We start from the raw sequence: 19,340 nt of genomic DNA, 5'->3' as shown, positions 1-19,340 counted from the left end.
ATCAGGTTCAGAAGTTCAACATTGTTTGACTTTTCAACAATCACACTCAAGATTCTGGCCAATCAGGCTCAAACTTCATAGTTGAGACTTGGTTCAAGATTCAGCTCACTGTTTAAACGTCATTCTAAGTGTTTGCGGTTGACCGTGTTGTTTTCAAAGTGTCTCGTTGGATTGTCGGCCGCAGAGATTTGGCCAGGACTTATTGGTCATTTTTTCTAAGAGTTTGCGGACTTAAACGTCATTCTAAGTGTTTGCGGTTGACCGTGTTGTTTTCAAAGTGTATCGTTGGATTGTCGGCCGCAGAGATTTGGCCAGGACTTATTGGTCATATTTCTAAGCTGCAGATAAGAGAAAAGCTGAATTAAAGGTTCATATATCTAAATTTTATATTAATGTGAATTTATAACCTTTTCTAGAAAGACATAAAAAGTTGGTAAAAGATTGAAGAAGCGGTTGCTATGTGGCAACCTATTGTTGTGAGTGTTGATAGCTGTGTGAACTACTAAACTTCTGAGTGACATTTTAAAGCTCGTTCGTTCAAAACTGGAACAGAAAAGCCAATGATAACCAGATACAAATTAAAAACCTTGGTTATATATGAAAGAAACACATTAGTTTTGAACCAAACTGAAAATATCTACGTTTCTTTTACTTAACCAATCGGTACAATAAACTGGTAGCTCTGAATATTTTATCGGTGCGGTGGAGACTCATGTGCTTAAGCATGTTGTTTACTTTTGTCTAGCGGTAGCTCTCCTATTTTTCCAAAATTTTCAGTAGAGTCCCCCAAATTTTCAGATTTCTCCAAAACAAAACTTACCTTGCGATACCTTCCTGAAAGTCGGATCTTTTAATTTCTTCCTCAAAACAAACTTTCCGCAAGGATCCATGAAACTTTTTGTAACCTTGCGTTTTTGCATCTCTGAATGATTGTATTCATCCTGATAATATTTCCAACCATACACAAGATAATAAATAAACAAAGAATCTTTTCTTTTTTTTGGAAATTCAATCATTTCCAGAATCTAAAGGATACAGAAAAAATACCTCTGTATATTTTACTAAAGATAAGTTACTAATAAAACTATAATGAAAATTTTAGATTTTCTACCTAGCCACCTAGATTTCGTTATCTTGACTGAACGCTGGTGTTTCCCTTTTCAGTGGTTTTTACATTCTGACTTTTCCTCTACTTGCCAACAAAATCAACAAAAATACCGAACTGCAACAAAATCATTTCTATTCTTTCGAATTAAAAAGAAATCCTACTTTAGAGCATAAAGTTAGGTATAATCTTTTAAATAGCTGATAAATGGCTTTTAAATGGTTGGTAGACAGTATATTACCGGTGATTATAGACAAAAATGTGTTTTTAGAAACCAGAGCCATTTATTTTTTTTACGGAGGGAAGAGTAAATGATTTATCTACTGACGAGTAATTTTACGGACTAAGTGCAAAGTTTCGATAATTTTTTTAAAATTACACAAAATTTAGTAAGTCATAAAAATAATGGTTTAGCCTATGCCACTGTTTTATTGAGTCCAACTATTTTTTAACAATTAACCAAATACACTAGAAAGAGGGGTATTAACTTATTTTCCCTCTATGAATACCTGTGACAGCAGTACTTGAGTACATCGAAAAAAGAAAACAATATACGGTCACCTGAGATACTGCTGAATAAGTATTTCTATAGGGAAATGGGCAAACGTTTACTGACCTACTCGTAAATTTTATCAGTAGAAATCAAGCTCTCAAAATTATATCATTAAAATTCACAAATAAAAAGAATGAAAAAATCGTGATGCATCCTCTACTTCTTTTTTATTTTTTTACGCACCGATTGCAGTAGAAAAGATTTAAAAATATCAATAAAATTCTCAGTTAACTTTTCTCCTTTTACAAATGAATATAAATTGGGACAGAGAGGAAGTAAAGATTAAAATAACCCCCTCTATAGATTTCCCCCTTCCCGCTCTTAAAAATACCTCTTTTCGATATTTTTATTGATAGAATCGAGAGAGGGCTAAATTACCACCCTAGATATTGAAACACACAAAATTACCCCCTAAATATCATCGTCAAAATAAATGTTTGCTTCTTCCCCCTGTATTTCATGGACTCATGGCCCTACGTTTTACGTCTTATAGAAGCATTTCAGTATATTATCAAAAAAAAACTGTTTAGAAGTTTAAGTTTCTTTTGAAAGTTCCAAACTAATACCCAACTACCCCATATGAGTTTAATTTATTAATATTTTAAGTAATTTTACTTGCTTCCTGAACATCAGCGTAAGTTTTTCCAAGGGAATGGGGGCTATTCATCAACAAAATTCATGGAGGATAAAGGGCTTAAAAAAAAATGCAGAAAAAGCGTTATTTTTCTTCCCATTACTATAATGTTTTGTGTTTTTTTGTAATTTCGTGCTCTTTTAAAGGAAATAGTGAGTCCCCAACCTTTTTATCTGTCCAATCTTTCTTAATTTATGTTCAGTCACCTGGTCGAATATAAGAAAGCAGATATTACCTCTACCGTCTCCCTCGTGTCGTCCAGCTTACTTTGGACATTATATAGCAATTTCCACATCTTTGAGACATCTTTTTGTGGACCTGCGATTGCATGAGCTACTTGTTTGAGACGAACAATCGTCCCTGGAAGATACAATCGAATTTATGTTCAAAACCTCACTTCTTAGGACAACGATAAGCCAAAATAGTGGAGGGAAAGTCATTTGATTCCTAATGCGATACAATCGTTAATTTATGGACAGAAGGGGGATGTTAGAATAATAGTTTCGCAACCGTACGTTAGTCGATCGACTATATTTCATGTTTAAGAAATGAAAGCTATTTTGAAAGACAAAGTTCCCTGTTAATAAAAGTAAAAAGTGCCAATCTTATATATCTTGTTTTATTATGGTAAATCTATTTTCTAAACACTTTTCGAGTAGCATTTATTAATAAATGCGAAAAAATGTTAGAAAAGTTATGAATGCTTTTCTTTATTAGACTATCAAACAAAAGATTGAGAATCTGATACATCGAATGCATTTCCAAGACACCACTCCAATAGGAACAAAACAAACAAGGAAAAGACTTTAAATCATTGTTACAAAAAGCAGAAGAGTGAAAAACACTATCAAAGGAAGCACCATCAGGAAAGTACTATTAAAGAAAAATGACGCATTTACAACGTTAAATAGACTCACAAATATTGAACAAAAGCTTTCTCCTTCTCTCTTTCTGTCTCCCTCTTCCTTCCCCTCTTTCTGTATATATATATATATATATATATATATATATATATATATATATATATATATATATATATATATATATATATATATATATATATATATATATATATATATATATATATATATATATATATATATATATATATATATATATATATATGTATGTATGTATGTATATCTGAGAGATATATATATCTCTCATATATCGAGCATTTCCGAAGATACGGGTGGATGTAACCTAGATATATAACCTATATATATATATATATATATATATATATATATATATATATATATATATATATATATATATATATATATATATATATATATATATATATATATATATATATATATATATATATATATATATATATATATATATATATATATATATATATATATATATAAGATATATAAGATATATAACATATATATATATATATATATATATATATATATATATATATATATATATATATATATATATGTATATATATCTGAGAGAGATATATATATCTCTCATATATCGAGCGTTTCCGAAGATACGGGTGGATGTAACCTAGATATAAAACCTATATATATATATATATATATATATATATATATATATATATATATATATATATATGAGAGAAGTGGGAGGAAAATGTTTAAGGACCTTTTTTGAATTAGGACAAAATATGTTGGATGAAATCCACATTTGGTGAAAAACTAAAAATTACAAAATAAAAAAAGGGAGCACACAGGTTGTACTTTCACCCCTCCATCTTGAAAAGTACAACCTAGAAAAGAAAATTCCTTGGCTAACTTTAATTCTTTTTAAGGAATTAATGGCTTTTGATGGAGATTTGCAAAATTGTTTGGATCAAGGATTACTCAGACTGATTTCCCCAAAATAGGAAAGCTGATCAAAGCTAACTCAATTTATTAGCCTTTCTCATTCCAAAAATTTTGAACTCTTGGTCTCGCTTTAATTTTCTCTTCTGGGATGGTTGGTTGCTACTCATAGTAGTGCTTCGCATCGAATTTATGTTTTCAGTGCCAGGGCTGGTGCTTTTTGTGCTCTCAAAGCAGCTTGATAATTTCGGAACGCAAAGATATTTTAATCTTGGAAACTACTACTTCTAGCAGCTAACCGCAGCACAGAACCACCCGTAGCCAATACAGCTACGCACGCTCCTCCTCTATCGCAATATATTTAAAGCCTCCCGATTTACACCCTTCCAGGAAGTTCCCATTTCCTTTAAATCTATCTTTATGATATCCTCTTACCCCAGCCCCAGACGACCTGCTTTCCGTTAAGCCCTAGAATGTTGGCCAAAAAGGACATTTTCGGCAATCTGTCATCCCTCATCCACAGAACGTGCCCCAGCCATATCAACCTTTCTCTCACTATAGCTACAGAGAGCAGGATTGAACCACGCTTTTTGTAGAGCCTACTATTTGAAATACGGTGAGTAACCTGGGTACCCAAAACAATCTGCAGGCAATATCTTTGAAAAATATCCAGCCAACCTTCGTCCACTTTTTGGAGCGCCCATGCTTCAGAGCTATATTTGACCACTGTCATCACTGTAGCTTCCAAAATGCTAATCTTGGTTTGCATTCTTATCTTTCTATTCTTCCAAACTTGTTCTAACTGTGAAAAAGCACCCTAAGCCTTGGCTACTCTACTTTTAACATCTTCACTGCTGTCTCTGTCCTTTCTAATAGTACTACTAAGTTAAATTATTCTGTCCACCTGATCAATCTTTTTGTTACCCAGCGTCACCTTTCAATCGTCACTTATTCCTAGCCTTAGTGACTTAGTCTTCTTAAGAATTATTTTCAAATCTATTTTAGCACCCTAAAGTAAGACTTGCTAACTCCGGTGCCCGATGGAATATAACAGACAAAATAGATAGCACTATATTGTATCGGTGTGCATAAGGATCCCCCTGTGCTCCAAGAAAACTTGAACAATTATATTTTTTCTTGTAGACTTTTAAATTTGTTTCAGAGGAGTGAGGCTTGAAGCAAATCTTTCCTTTCCTTTTTCTTTGATTAGATTTGATGCTGTTAACTATGGAAACTCCATTCGACTTTCATAACGTTAGGACTTCAAATATATTTAATTGCATACGACTTTAAATTCTTGGTTCGTTGATTGCGTCAACAAAAGACCGAGATTTTCCTAACTATAATATTGACTAATGATTTCCTAGCATAACGGATTTAGCAAGTATAATTGTTCATGATGGATCATTTCTATGGACGCACGAAAATGCCATCTACTTTATTTTACTGATGTACCAGAGGATTAAAATTAGCATTTGGCACCCACGATATAGATACCTTTAGACTCCTTGTGTGCCAAAATTTGCAAGCTCTGGCTCCAACTTTAGTAACAAAGGAACTCGACCTCGGTAGCCAAGAATTGATTTTACTCAAGACAATCTAACTCAATTTGCATATGGGTAATACGAACACAGGCCGTACATACTAGCTTTTATCAGAGTGTTTTCTTAAAAGTGTTTGTTGGCTTAATCGATTAAAAAAAAAAAAAGTTCAGCTGTAATTTTTTATTTCTGTGTTACACCATGTACCCCAATACAAATTTATACTGCTTCAAACCACTTCTTACATTGGCTCTTGCCTTTTGTAGTACCATTTATATTAATTTTATATATAAAACTGCAGTTTCATAGGATTTATCTTGTGTTTAACTTCTTTTGCTGTTTTTTAAGAAATTTTTGTTCAATTTGAAAAAAAATTACAATTTTTAATTTTAATTTACACAAAAAAGATAATTTTACACAAAAAAACTGGTTTCTCCCAGTGCTGTCTTTACTTTTTGTTTTTTGTAAAATAGTTAAGTACCCTCCCTACATTTTTCTTTTTTAAGTGTTTTATTTCTATTTTATACCTTAGATAATAATGTAATTAAACAATCTTTTATCCATTCGTTGTTTCACCTCATGGTATTTGTTTCACCGTTATGCATTTTGTGTTGACACAAATTATCTATTCATTTGAAAATTTGCAATTCGTTTTATTTCTTCCAAATTACATAATAAAAAACTTTTGTTTCTCATTACTGGCTTCACCTATGATTTTTTTAGGATAATTCCTTACCTTTTCTGTATCTTCGTTGATTTGAAGACATCTTCGATATCCAAATTAATTTAAAGGTATTTGTCCAAATACAAACCTATATTGCCAATAAATACAAATGTCCTTTATTCTACTCAGAAATATTAAGTGTATTAATTAGACCGGTAATTAGAATTATCTAATAGTTATTATTTAGTCAGAGTGCTTAAATCTAGTCATAAATTACTGATAAAATTATAAGGCTACATTTAATTTCAAGGGTCAGTTAGCTGGAGCAAAAAGTAAAGGAAATGAAAAAAGATATTTTTAAAGCAGTAATCGTTCTCACACATTATAAGATTAGAATGTCTAAAAATAATTGGTGAGGTATGTGCTACTGATGTATTTGCGTTATTTTTTTTGTTGAAACGATTGTCGTTAACATATTTTTGTTTGAGGAGGAAACTAAAAAAACATGATCAGCAGAAGAACACAGTGTTCTTGACTAGGAGCAGCCTGAATATTTCGACCAATCATAATACACCTTGATATACCATCAAAGTCCGAGTTCTAAAACCAATATTGGAGGAGCTGTCAAGGCCCACGACTCTAAAAGATCTGTAAGAGGGATCTGCCCACGAAGAGTTATCCAGCCCTAGTTTTATCAATAGTTATTGCAAAAAATATGAGAGACAGGATCATATGATTTTTCTAAAAATATTTCACAGCAAAAGAATTAAAAATTGCAAGCTTTATTTAAGAAAATATGCTATAAAATAATTTGAATCAGAAATAATAAGTTTTTCTTGTCAGTTATAAAGAACATTTATATATATAAGAAAAAAACTAATCCTGTAAGTGCCACAGCCCACAGCGTAATGACGATTCATGCATGCAATCCTTCTATAGAATTTGTTTTACTTGCTAAACTACATCGAGTTTAGGACATTTCCGTTTTCCAACTTTTCAATACTGTGTCTAATAAGATACTAGAGGAAATGAAGTTTACAAATCTACTGAATTTGAATGTTGACAAGTCGCATGATAAGTAATGTTTTTCAAATTCTAATTATAGTATTGCATGTTTCGATTCCCGAACAAAACCTTTTTTCAAATAAAATAGATGAAGAAATATCGAATGGAAACAATCATGCTATCTTAAATCGTTATTTTTTTACAAGGTTTGATTTATTGTTCGATTTTTAGAACTTTTCAGTTTTGTAATCCTCCCAGAATGAGTCAAAACATAGTCAGAGTCTACTACTGAGTTTACTGCTCAGTAGGGACCTCTCCCTGGCCACTCAGAGCATCCCCATGTGGCGGATGGGGTAACATCCTACAGATATACAGGTTACCTCCATAGGAGGCAAAGAACAAGGGGGGACCTTGTCCATGGGGGTCCACAATAGGATACTGGGCACCCTCACTCAGAGGCTGTAAATACATACGGAGGAGGAAGAAGGCCCTCGAATGTATACTCAGCAGGGCCCTCCGGCACATGGACACCTCCCCTGAGTTATAAAACTTACCCCAGTAATCGGTTAAATTGCTTAGTGACACAGATTACCATCGTGGCAGGATAATCTACAGGAAAACAACTGCAGCAGGACGTAAGACAGAAAAAGGCCTCTGCCAAGGGCCGTCTTGACCCAGTTGGGATGCCCACAGGACTGGGCAACCCGTAGTTAACTCTATTCTTACATGAGGAATGGCACCCCGTCAAGCAAATTGTAGCTTAGTAAGCAGTACAGCATTCTCACAGGATTCTGATCGCTGGATAAATCTTTTGGGCTTTATATGTTTTGGTGGGTGTTTTTCGGCTGATAAGCCTCTTCCTAGCTGATTTAACTGCTATGGGCTGCCTTCCCGTAGTAGCATAATATGTGTAGGCATGAATATAAAATGAGTCAGAGGTAATAGGCTTGAGATTCTCTCTGTAGGATTGTGAATCTTGTTGATAGAAGAGCGTCACCAAGACTGAAAACCATGTTGTGACCAAGATGGGACCAGGGTTGCACAAACCCTCTATTTAACTGGAAATTCCTGAGGCCTCTTACTTTCCAGTTCTAAGCTGGCTTAAGTGATTTAGTGTAGACTAGAGAATACGTGCTGGTCCCCGTCCACCACTGGTTCTGGGACCATTGATTTTCCTCTGGCCAAAATAATTTTAATGATTTAAAGAATATGAAAATTACATTAGCTTGGAAAGGTATAAATAATAGAATGCTTATTGCTCATTTTATGAATGAAAAGTGCAGGGTATCAGTCAAATTATATGCCACTATAAAACTTGCTGATGGTAAAAGTAGTGACTCAGATGAATTTGAATTCCAGTAACAGGAACAAATAGACAGGGTCTCAGGTAGACATATAGTGTTTTTGTTAAAGATTTTAACAATCAAATTCCATGGATGAATTTTCCATGGGGGAACAGAATTTCCACGAAGGCAGTACTGGATTTCCATGCTTTATTAAAAAAAACAATCAGGAATTAAATAAAAAAATTATTGTTTTAACTGAAAGTAAGGAGTAACATTAAAACTTAAAACGAACAGAAATTGTTACGTATATGATGGGGGTCGTCCCGTCGTCAATACCTCACTCTTTTCACTACAGTATTTTAGTAATTTCGAAAGAGCTATTTATTCTTATTAAATGGCAGTAGAAATAGGGATAGATGGTGGTATCTTTGGTAGGTAAATTTGGTGTAAGAAAGGAAAACAGCAGTGGCTAGAGACTGCTGCAATTTTGTAGGCACCACAATCTAGTTATTACATAAGGTATTTGGTCATAAAATGGCCCATAAGCTAGCAGATCACATAATGACAAAACAGCCAACCTTATTTATTAGGCTATGGTAAACCGAAGACTGGCAGGATAAATATAAGATACTAGGGTATATAAGAGTGCTGTTATTGATGTTCAGAGAAGATATCACCATCTAGTAGCGTCTAGGATTAAGTTAAAGCTGAAAAATTTGGAAGGGTTTACCTTCCGAGAAGCTATGACGTTAATAGACTCCAGGATGAGAGTTTGAGAGAAACTTCCCAGTAACAGTTAAATAATAAACTGGAGAGTTTGCAATTAGACATTGTAGAATATGGCTAGGAAAGTCTCAGGAAAAAAAAACTTGTGATGTAGCTGACAGTGTCTTAGGGAAGAAAGTTAGGAACGCAGCTAAGAATATTAGAGAAAATTCTTCATATTTAATAAAGAGGACAAAGGTTTTGTACACGGATGATCTGAGTGATAGATCATATGAAAATAAAAGGAATATAAAGAAAGCGGAGAAAGTACTAAACTATAAACTAAGGAGGTGTGAAGTGGAGACCATAGATGAAATTGCCAAGGGTGTGGAAGATGCATCTAGACGGCACAATAGTAAAACATTGTACTGGCATTTTAATAAATAGAGCGGGAATGGCCAAACTGGACTTGTCCCAGTTTGGACGGGCCAAAATTAGTGAAAAGGAAAGAGTTAAAGACAGATGTGTACGACATTTTGAGAATGTGCTAAACCGGGATTGGGTTACAGGAAAATATAAAGAGGATAATGAAAAATTTTGTGACACCTTAGCTGGGAAGGAAGATTGATTTTGGAAGGAACAATTAGCGACAGTACTAAAACGATTAAAAATAATAAAGCCTCAGTTGCTGATAGTGTGGTAAATGAGTTTCTTAAATATAGTGGCTTTCAGATAAGAAATAAGCTTTTGAAGATTACAAATAAGATTTTTGAAAAAGTAGAAGTAGGCTACCTAGCGATTATAGGAAGACATTAATTAATCCCCTGTGTTAGAAATGTGATAAGAGTGAGTGTGGTAATTATAGAGGCACTGGCTTAGTTTTTGTAGGTAGCAAATTAGTTAGTAAAAGGATACTTTTAGACTTAGAGATGCTGTAGACAAAGTTTTTAAGAGAAGAACAGTGTGGCTAAGGAACGTTTAGGTTAATAATTGAGAAGTTCCTGAGTCATCAATTACCTTTCGTCCACACTTTATAGATTATGAGCAAGCTTTCAATTTAGCTGACACAAGAGCCTTTGTGAAGGTCTTATCCTTGGGATGGTATACCAGACAAATACACTAAAGTTATTCGCGTTATAAACTTGAATAACACTGCTGCGGTTAAGGTAGGAAAATAGGTTAATAGCTGGTTCCATATTGTCAGGAGTTCAGCAGGGTTGTGTTATATTACTCATACATATGGATCATTTTGAAGAACTTTGTCTTAAAGAGTACAAAAAAAAAACAGTAGGAGGACACCAAATAACATGGGAAAGAAAAACTTTCCTCGACTTTGTTTATGCTGATAATTTAAGCATCCTAGATGATAGCTAAACAAAGCATTGCCTGTTCCAATGTTTTATTATTTATTGATTATTTTTTTTCCCAGAGGCGCTTCATATGGAATGGATTGTCGTATAAGCTTCAGAGGGCGTTCCTTCGGTTTGACATCGAAAGTTCTAGTATCCTTTTTAAGATTCAAAAGTGATCGGAGGGTAACTAGCCCCGCAACGCCGTTTTACCGAAATGAATCTGACAAAAAACATAGATAGCTATTATGTTAAAAATAGTTAAGAAATCTGGTCAAAAACTTCAAAATCAATACAGCCCCCAGGGCCCGGGGGCAGGCATTGTAGGTTAGGCATTGAGGGGCATATAATGTTCTTATGTAAGGGGTGGTTGTATAAACTTCAGAGGGGGCTCATTTGATTGGAAATTGAAAGTTCTACTTACAATTTATGATTCAAAAGAGATTGACTGGCATCTTGTCCCTCCTCCACATGCCCTCTATTTCCCAAATACATCCGATGAAAATGTTGACATAGCCAGTTTGTTAAATACTCCAACGACCAGGTAACAACAACTTCGGGGTTAATTTACCCCCCCCCCCCAGAGCCTGGGGAAGGGTTACAACTTATGCTTCGGAGGCATGCAAGGTTTTTATTGGAAAGATGGTCATGTAAACTTCGGAAGAGAATCAAATCATTACGGATTGAAAGTTGTATATTCCTTTTTAAGAGTCGAAGTGATTCGATGGCAACTAGTCCCGCCTCCCAGCCCCCTTTTACACAAAAGCGTCTGATCAACTTTCTTATTTAGCCATTTTGTCAAAAATAGACCAAATATCATATAACAAACATTTCAGGGATAAAACAGCTCCCCAGAACCAAGGGTTAAGGTGTATCTGCCCCGGGGTATATAAGCTTTCTATGGGTGGGATAGTCGTACAAACTTCAGAGGAGGCTCATTCGATTCCTCAAATGTATCTAATAAAAATTTTGAGATAGCCATTTTGTTCAAAATAGTTTAAAGATTAAATAACGAAAACTCCAGGGTCGACACAACCCCCCTCCAATTCGGAGGTAAAACTTCAAAGCTGGCTCATTTGATTATAAATTGAAAGATCTAGTTACCTTTCAAGAGTTCAAAAGATCAGAGGGCCTCTACACCCCCTCTTCACGTGCTCCCTCTTTCCTCAATTAAATTCAAACAAAAAATTTTAGGTCATTTTTTTAAATGGTCAATCGATCAGATAACATAAACTTTGGGGTCAAGATAACACCTGCCAGAGTCCAACAAGAATTATAATAACTTATACCATGGGAGAGTGTTAGGTTTTTATCCAAGAGGTAAACCTCAAAGGGGACTCAAATGACTAGAAATTGAAAATGCTAGTTCCACTTTTTAGATTAAAAAGTGACCCAATGACAGCTAGCCGTTACCCCCTGAGGGCATGTAAGATTTCTATGCGGGGGTTTTTAGAATAGTCCAAGATAACATAAGCCCTACCCCCATCCCAAACCAAAAAAAATATTAACAATGTTTTATTTCAAAAATTAAGGGAGCTGACCCCTGGCCCTCCGTGGCCGAAGCCCTCAAGAAACAACTTATAAATAATATTTTATTCAAAAACTTATGGGAGCTGACCCCTGGTACTCCATGACACTATATCCCCCCGAAAAACATCGTTGATTGTAAATCACGGGAGCTGGCCCACTGGCCCTCCCTTCATGGCACAACCCACTCCCCAACAAAAAACTTATCAACGATATTTTTTTCCAATAGTCAAGGGAATTAAGCTTAATTTTATTAGCTCTTTCCAAAACTGTTCAAAACACATTTATTCTTCACTACAAACAAGAATTTGGCTACTGCCTGTTTCGCTAACGGTAAAAGCATAACGCCTACAGCGTATTTGGCACTTTACTAAAGCGAGTTGTATTACAAATCGTATCTTTTGTATTTATTAGAATATTAATAATGAAACGAAAATTGCAGTGAAACCAAGTCAGGATCTATCAATGGTCTCTTTAGTCCCTGCGGTTTTCACTATCCCAGAAGTTCTGGGGATTTTCCCAAAAGTATTACTAAAACGAAGAAGCAAAAACACTTGGACCAAGAAATGTCAAGGCTTTAATTCCGGTAATATTCAAATATTCGGTTTTAAATTTATTAGTTCTTGCCAAAGCTGTCAATTTATTTTGTAATACAAAATTGTTTGAAATAGGAATTATTGGAAGACTTGAAACTTTGACAATCAAAAACAAAAGGATATTAATTAAAAAAAAAATTTCCAAAAAAAAAGTTTTTTAAAGAAAAGTAAATGTCATATCAAACTCATGATCAGAAAAATAGAAACCTACAATAACTGAGATTCAAAACGACATGAAATTACTATTAAAGAATAAATGAAACCCAGAATGAAAACAAATCAAATAAACAATCATAGCAAAAACCATACAATAGGTACTAATACAAATGAATAAATAAATCCTAAAACAAGCGAAACTTAAAATTGAACATGCAAATCAAGTTTGAAACAAATAAAAATCACTACAAACAAGAGTTTGGGTTTTGCCTCCTTCTCTCACTGTAAAAATCTAAACCCTACTGCGCCATTGACGCTTTACTGAAAAAGAATTGTATTACAGTTATTTTCTTTTGTACTTATGACAACATTGAAAATAAAAATAAAAATTCCGGTAAAATGAAATTTTGAACTAACGAGAATTCAAAAATCAATATCATTATATATCAAATATTCGGTTTAATTTTATTAGCTTATTCCAAGAATATTCAAGATAAATGTAGTTTCACTACAAACAACAATTCGGATACTGTCCTCTTCCCTAACTGTATTAAATAAAAAAAACAAGTTTTTTTAACTGCAAGTAAGGAGCGACATTGAAAACTTAAAACGAACAGATATTACTCCGTATATGAAAGGGGCTGTTACCTCCTCAAAGCCCCGCACTTTGCGCTAAGGTTTGACTCTTTCTCTCAAATCTACTTTTTTAAAACAGTGAAAAACTTTAGCGTAAAGAGCGGATCGTTGAGGATGGAACAGCCCCTTTCATATACGGAGTAATTTCTGTTCGTTTTAAGTTTTCAATGTCGCTTCTTATTTTCAGTTAAAAAAGACTTTTTTTTTATATTTAATATCTGAACGTTTTTTAATTAATGCATGTTTTGATTTTGGCTCTGCGCACATGAATACTTAGAAAAAAATTTGCATTTTTTTTTTGCCTAAATGGCCTTTTCTTAGTCTTGATCGGACTATTTTGAGAAAAAAGAAGTGGGGGAGGAGGCTTAGTTGCCCTTCAATCTTTTGGTTACTTAAAAAGGCAAATAGAACTTTTAATTTTTTACGAACGTTTTTATTAATAAGAAATTATGCGTAGCTTCCAAATTAACTTTCATAACGAACTTCTATATTTGTATATTTTTATTACGTATATGAGGGGGTTTGCTTCCTCTTTAATACCTTGCTCTTTACAATAAAGCTTAACTTTTGTCCCAATTCTTCAAGAATGACCCCTGAATCACAAAGACCGTAGAAGAAATAGTTGAAATTTCTAAAAATACTTTAGCGTAAAGAGCAGGTATTTAGGAAGACATGAATCCCTCATATGTGTAATAATTTCCGTTCGTTTAGTTTTAATGCTGTTCCTTACTTTCAGTTGAAAAACTTTTTCATATTTATTTTTTCATTGTTTTTTTGTTTTAAATAATATTAGAAAATCCTGCCCCCCCTTCACAGAAATTCTCTCCTCCCATGACAAATTCCACAATGGAAAGATCCTCCCACGTAATTCCCTCCCCTAAACCCCCTTCCTATCCAAGAAAAATTCCCCTGAAAACGTCTGTACACTTCCCTGTATTACTATATGTAAACACTGGTCAAGTTTGTAACTTGTAGCCCTTACCCCGGGGTTTGTGAGGGAGTAAGTCGATCCCAAAGACATAGTTATTGGGTTTTTTGACTATGTTGGACACAATGGCTATCTCAGAATTTTAACCCGTTGACTTTGGGAAAAAAATGAGCGTGGGAGGAGGTCTAGGTGCACTCCAATTTTTTTGGTCACTTGAAAAGGGCACTAGAACTTTTTATTTCCGTTAGAATGAGCCCTCTCATAACATTATAGGACCACTGGGTCCATACGATCACTCCAGGGAAAAACAAACAAACAAATAAACACGCATTCGTGATCGGTCTTCTGGCAAAAAATAAGAAATTCCGCATTTTTGTAGATAGGACCTTTAAAATTCTACAGTAGGGTTCTCTGATGCGCTATATACGCTATGCGATATATCAAATACTTAGTTTGATTTTAGTATTACTTTCGAAGGCTGTTCAAGACAAATATAGTTTCCGGTAAAGAACCAATTATCCAGTAGGTTTTAGACTTTAGCACTGAGACAAGGAGGCAAAACCCAAACTTTTGTATGTAGTTATTTTGTTTGTTTCAAGCTTGATTTGCATATCCAATTTAAGCTTTACTCGTTTTAAGATTTATTTATTCATTTATATCAGTACCTGTTGTATGTATGTTTACTATGATTGTTTATTTAATTTATGTTCGTTTTGGGTTTCTTTGATAATTAAAAGGCAAAATATTTTTGTTTGGTTTAAGCTTCATATGCATATTCAATTTAAGCTTTACTCGTTTTAAGATTTATTTATTCATTTATATCAGTACCTGTTGTATGTTTGTTTACTATGATTGTTTATTTAATTTATGTTCGTTTTGGGTTTCTTTGATAATTAAAAGGCAAAATATTTTTGTTTGGTTTAAGCTTCATTTGCATATTCAATTTAAGCTTTACTCGTTTTAAGATTTATTTATTCATTTATATCAGTACCTGTTGTATGTTTGTTTACTATGATTGTTTATTTAATTTATGTTCGTTTTGGGTTTCTTTGATAATTAAAAGGCAAAATATTTTTGTTTGGTTTAAGCTTCATTTGCATATTCAATTTAAGCTTTACTCGTTTTAAGATTTATTTATTCATTTATATCAGTACCTGTTGTATGTTTGTTTACTATGATTGTTTATTTAATTTATGTTCGTTTTGGGTTTCTTTGATAATTAAAAGGCAAAATATTTTTGTTTGGTTTAAGCTTCATATGCATATTCAATTTAAGCTTTACTCGTTTTAAGATTTATTTATTCATTTATATCAGTACCTGTTGTATGTTTGTTTACTATGATTGTTTATTTAATTTATGTTCGTTTTGGGTTTCTTTGATAATTAAAAGGCAAAATATTTTTGTTTGGTTTAAGCTTCATTTGCATATTCAATTTAAGCTTTACTCGTTTTAAGATTTATTTATTCATTTATATCAGTACCTGTTGTATGTTTGTTTACTATGATTGTTTATTTAATTTATGTTCGTTTTGGGTTTCTTTGATAATTAAAAGGCAAAATATTTTTGTTTGGTTTAAGCTTCATTTGCATATTCAATTTAAGCTTTACTCGTTTTAAGATTTATTTATTCATTTATATTAGTACCTGTTGTATGTTTGTTTACTATGATTGTTTATTTAATTTATGTTCGTTTTGGGTTTCTTTGATAATTAAAAGGCAAAATATTTTTGTTTGGTTTAAGCTTCTTTTGCATATTCAATTTAAGCTTTACTCGTTTTAAGATTTATTTATTCATTTATATCAGTACCTGTTGTATGTTTGTTTACTATGATTGTTTATTTAATTTATGTTTGTTTTGGGTTTCTTTGATAATTAAAAGGCAAAATATTTTTGTTTGGTTTAAGCTTCATTCGCATATTCAATTTAAGCTTTACTCGTTTTAAGATTTATTTATTCATTTATATCAGTACCTGTTGTATGTTTGTTTACTATGATTGTTTATTTAATTTATGTTCGTTTTGGGTTTCTTTGATAATTAAAAGGCAAAATATTTTTGTTTGGTTTAAGCTTCATTTGCATATTCGATTTAAGCTTTACTCGTTTTAAGATTTATTTATTCATTTATATCAGTACCTGTTGTATGTTTGTTTACTATGATTGTTTATTTAATTTATGTTCGTTTTGGGTTTCTTTGATAATTAAAAGGCAAAATATTTTTGTTTGGGTTTAAGCTTCATTTGCATATTCAATTTAAGCTTTACTCGTTTTAAGATTTATTTATTCATTTATATCAGTACCTGTTGTATGTTTGTTTACTATGATTGTTTATTTAATTTATGTTCGTTTTGGGTTTCGTTGATAATTAAAAGGCAAAATATTTTTGTTTGGTTTAAGCTTCATTTGCATATTCAATTTAAGCTTTACTCGTTTTAAGGTTTATTTATTGAGTTATATTAGCACCTGTTGTATGTTTTTTGCAAAGATTCTTTATTTAATTTCTATTCGTTTTGGGTTTCATTTATTCTTTTATAGTAATTTCTGGTCAGTTTGAATTTAAGTTATTGTAGGTTTTATTTCTTCTGATCGTAAGTTTAATATGGCCTTTACGTCTCTTCAAAAAACTTCTTGTTCAGGAAGTTTTTTAAATTAATTATTAGTAAGGACAGTGAGTATCATGAAAATTTTATAAGTAAAATAGCCAAGACTCAGGGTGTTTCTTCACAGTTGAAAAAACAAATTGAAAGAATAGGAAGATAAGCCCTTAAACCAAGATCAGAATATTTGAAGTTACAGTGATGATAGTGGTCGATTATTGTTCTGAAGCATAGGTTGTCCGAAGAATTGAAAAAGATTTACTAGATGTTTTCCACAGAAATTACGTAAAATTTTTCTAGAGAAAAGGATCATTTTGGGTACTCGACTGACTGAAAAATTAGGCTGTACGAAAAGTGTGACTCAATTCCAATTTCTAGGGCTATAGATAGAGAAAGGTTGAGATGACTAGGGCACAATCTGCGGATGAATGATGACAGATTTCCAAACACAGTTTTTTGGCCAACTGTCTAGAGCTAAACGTAAAGCAGGCTGTCCGAGGTTGGGGGGTGTAAGGTAGTCGTAAAGAAAAATTTAAAGTAAATGGGAATATCCTGGGAGGACGTAAAGAGGGAGGCTTTAAATAGTTTGGGATGGAGGAGGAACGTGCGTAGCTGTCTTGACCTCAGGTGGTTTGGTGATTTGGTGAGTTGTTAGAAGTAGTAATAGTTTCTAAAACATTTTTCGTTTTGTGACTTCCAAACTGAGTCAAAAATATAGTCAGTCCCCATGCAACACTTCTTATAACCAATAATAGTTTATGTTTGCTATCTCTTCTGTCAGTAGATCATAATTAGAACATTATTATAGTAATTTATTGATTACATTCCACATCTCCAATGATAAGCACCATGATATAAAATATTTCATTATGAAAATAAATAAGAAGAAACAAAGTTGGGCTAAAATTCAGTTGGGCTATTGATTACTCATAATCAAACAGTTCGTTGTACCAAACTGTAAGTAAGGAGTACCGAACTGTATCTTTTGTAATTTCATGACTTTAGCATCTGGTTTTTCGTTTTTCGAGTTTTAGTGTTCTTGTTTTGTTTTTTCTCCAAAAATTAACGTTTGAATTTTTTTTATTAATATTTGAAATTATTTTTTTCGAGTTTAGTTATTGTTTTTGTAATCCAATTTTTTAACTTTTAGCTTTTTAAATTTTATCTTGAAAAAATCTAAGAGCTGAATTTTTGTGTAATATTTAAAGATACCACTTAATCTTTTAAAGAGAGGTTGCTGTATCATTGTTGTATGAGCCCAGTAGCTTATCTTAGCTTACTCTTTAACACTTATACTAATGAGAAGGACTAATGTATTTAGCTATGTAAGCTAAATACACAGAGCAAGAATACTTTATATATGAACTAAGTAAAATAATTTCCAAATGGACAATATCAGACCAAAAACTCTCAGGCCAAATTCAAAAGTATCAAACACCAAAAATTAATATCATCTACCAAATCTGAAAGCTCATTGGCAGCTCATCAGAAATTATAGGTCCATTCTTGTATGATGTGGAACAGATCTAAATTTCTAAGTTAAAATATTTTCATCAGTAGGGAGAATTAACAACTTTGATGTTGAATAATTATACTATACTGAATTATTTGTGTAATACGGAATATATTTCAGGAATTGTACCTTGCATCTGCTAGAATTTCATGTAGTACAGGGTTGCCAATGTAATCATTTAACTCATGTCCCTGATGCAATTTTTTTTAGAGAAACATTAGGCTATGCAAAAGAATGTAAACAACTGTTGATTTTTTTTTTTTTTTTTTTTTTAGATTACAAAGTCACAATATTATTTTTCTTAAGCTATGGCAGAACTTATTTCACTTGTTTTAAGAAAATGCTGCTTATCTTTCTTAAAATCAAGACTTTCTCACTGTTGTTTCGTTTTCCTTAATTAGATTAGTGTCGAAAATTCGTTGGACCTTAGACATTTTAGGAAACCCAATTCTTATCACGCTATTTTCATATTTAGTTACAATCGTTAGTTCTTGTTATTTTGGAACAATCATGTTATTTATTAATTTGGAAATAAAACTTGAACCTACCCCACTTGACGTACATCCAAGACGTAAAAATGTGAAGCGATGAGAATAAAAAAATCTTTATAAAGTATCCATAGCTGTTGTAACTGAGAAAATCTGCATGGCCAAAAATCCCAGAATAATCAATTCATTTTGCAAGGAACACAGGGAGCTCCTTATATATCGAGAGGACAGATCACGGATGCATGTTTATTTGTTT

The 19,340-nt window shown here is 32.7% G+C and overlaps 1 protein-coding gene across 3 annotated transcripts in view; it reads right to left on the bottom strand.

Moving 5' to 3' along the window:
- The window catches only part of LOC136028821 (uncharacterized), a 79,979-nt gene that overhangs the window by 24,979 nt on the left and 35,660 nt on the right, over nt 1-19,340 (bottom strand). For 2 of the 3 annotated variants that reach the window (XM_065706742.1, XM_065706744.1), the window contains exon 3: nt 2,528-2,652. In XM_065706742.1, coding sequence (XP_065562814.1) covers nt 2,528-2,652 — 125 coding nt within the window. Of the gene's footprint in view, nt 1-2,527; nt 2,653-6,374; nt 6,467-19,340 lie in introns of those variants that run through there. The other variant, XM_065706743.1, reaches the window with a different exon arrangement.

This window comes from Artemia franciscana, chromosome 7 (assembly GCF_032884065.1).
Source record: "Artemia franciscana chromosome 7, ASM3288406v1, whole genome shotgun sequence".
In the NCBI taxonomy this organism is placed as follows: domain Eukaryota; kingdom Metazoa; phylum Arthropoda; class Branchiopoda; order Anostraca; family Artemiidae; genus Artemia; species Artemia franciscana.
The sequence above is the reverse complement of the archived record's forward strand: the minus strand, read 5'-3'. Positions and strand labels throughout refer to the sequence as shown.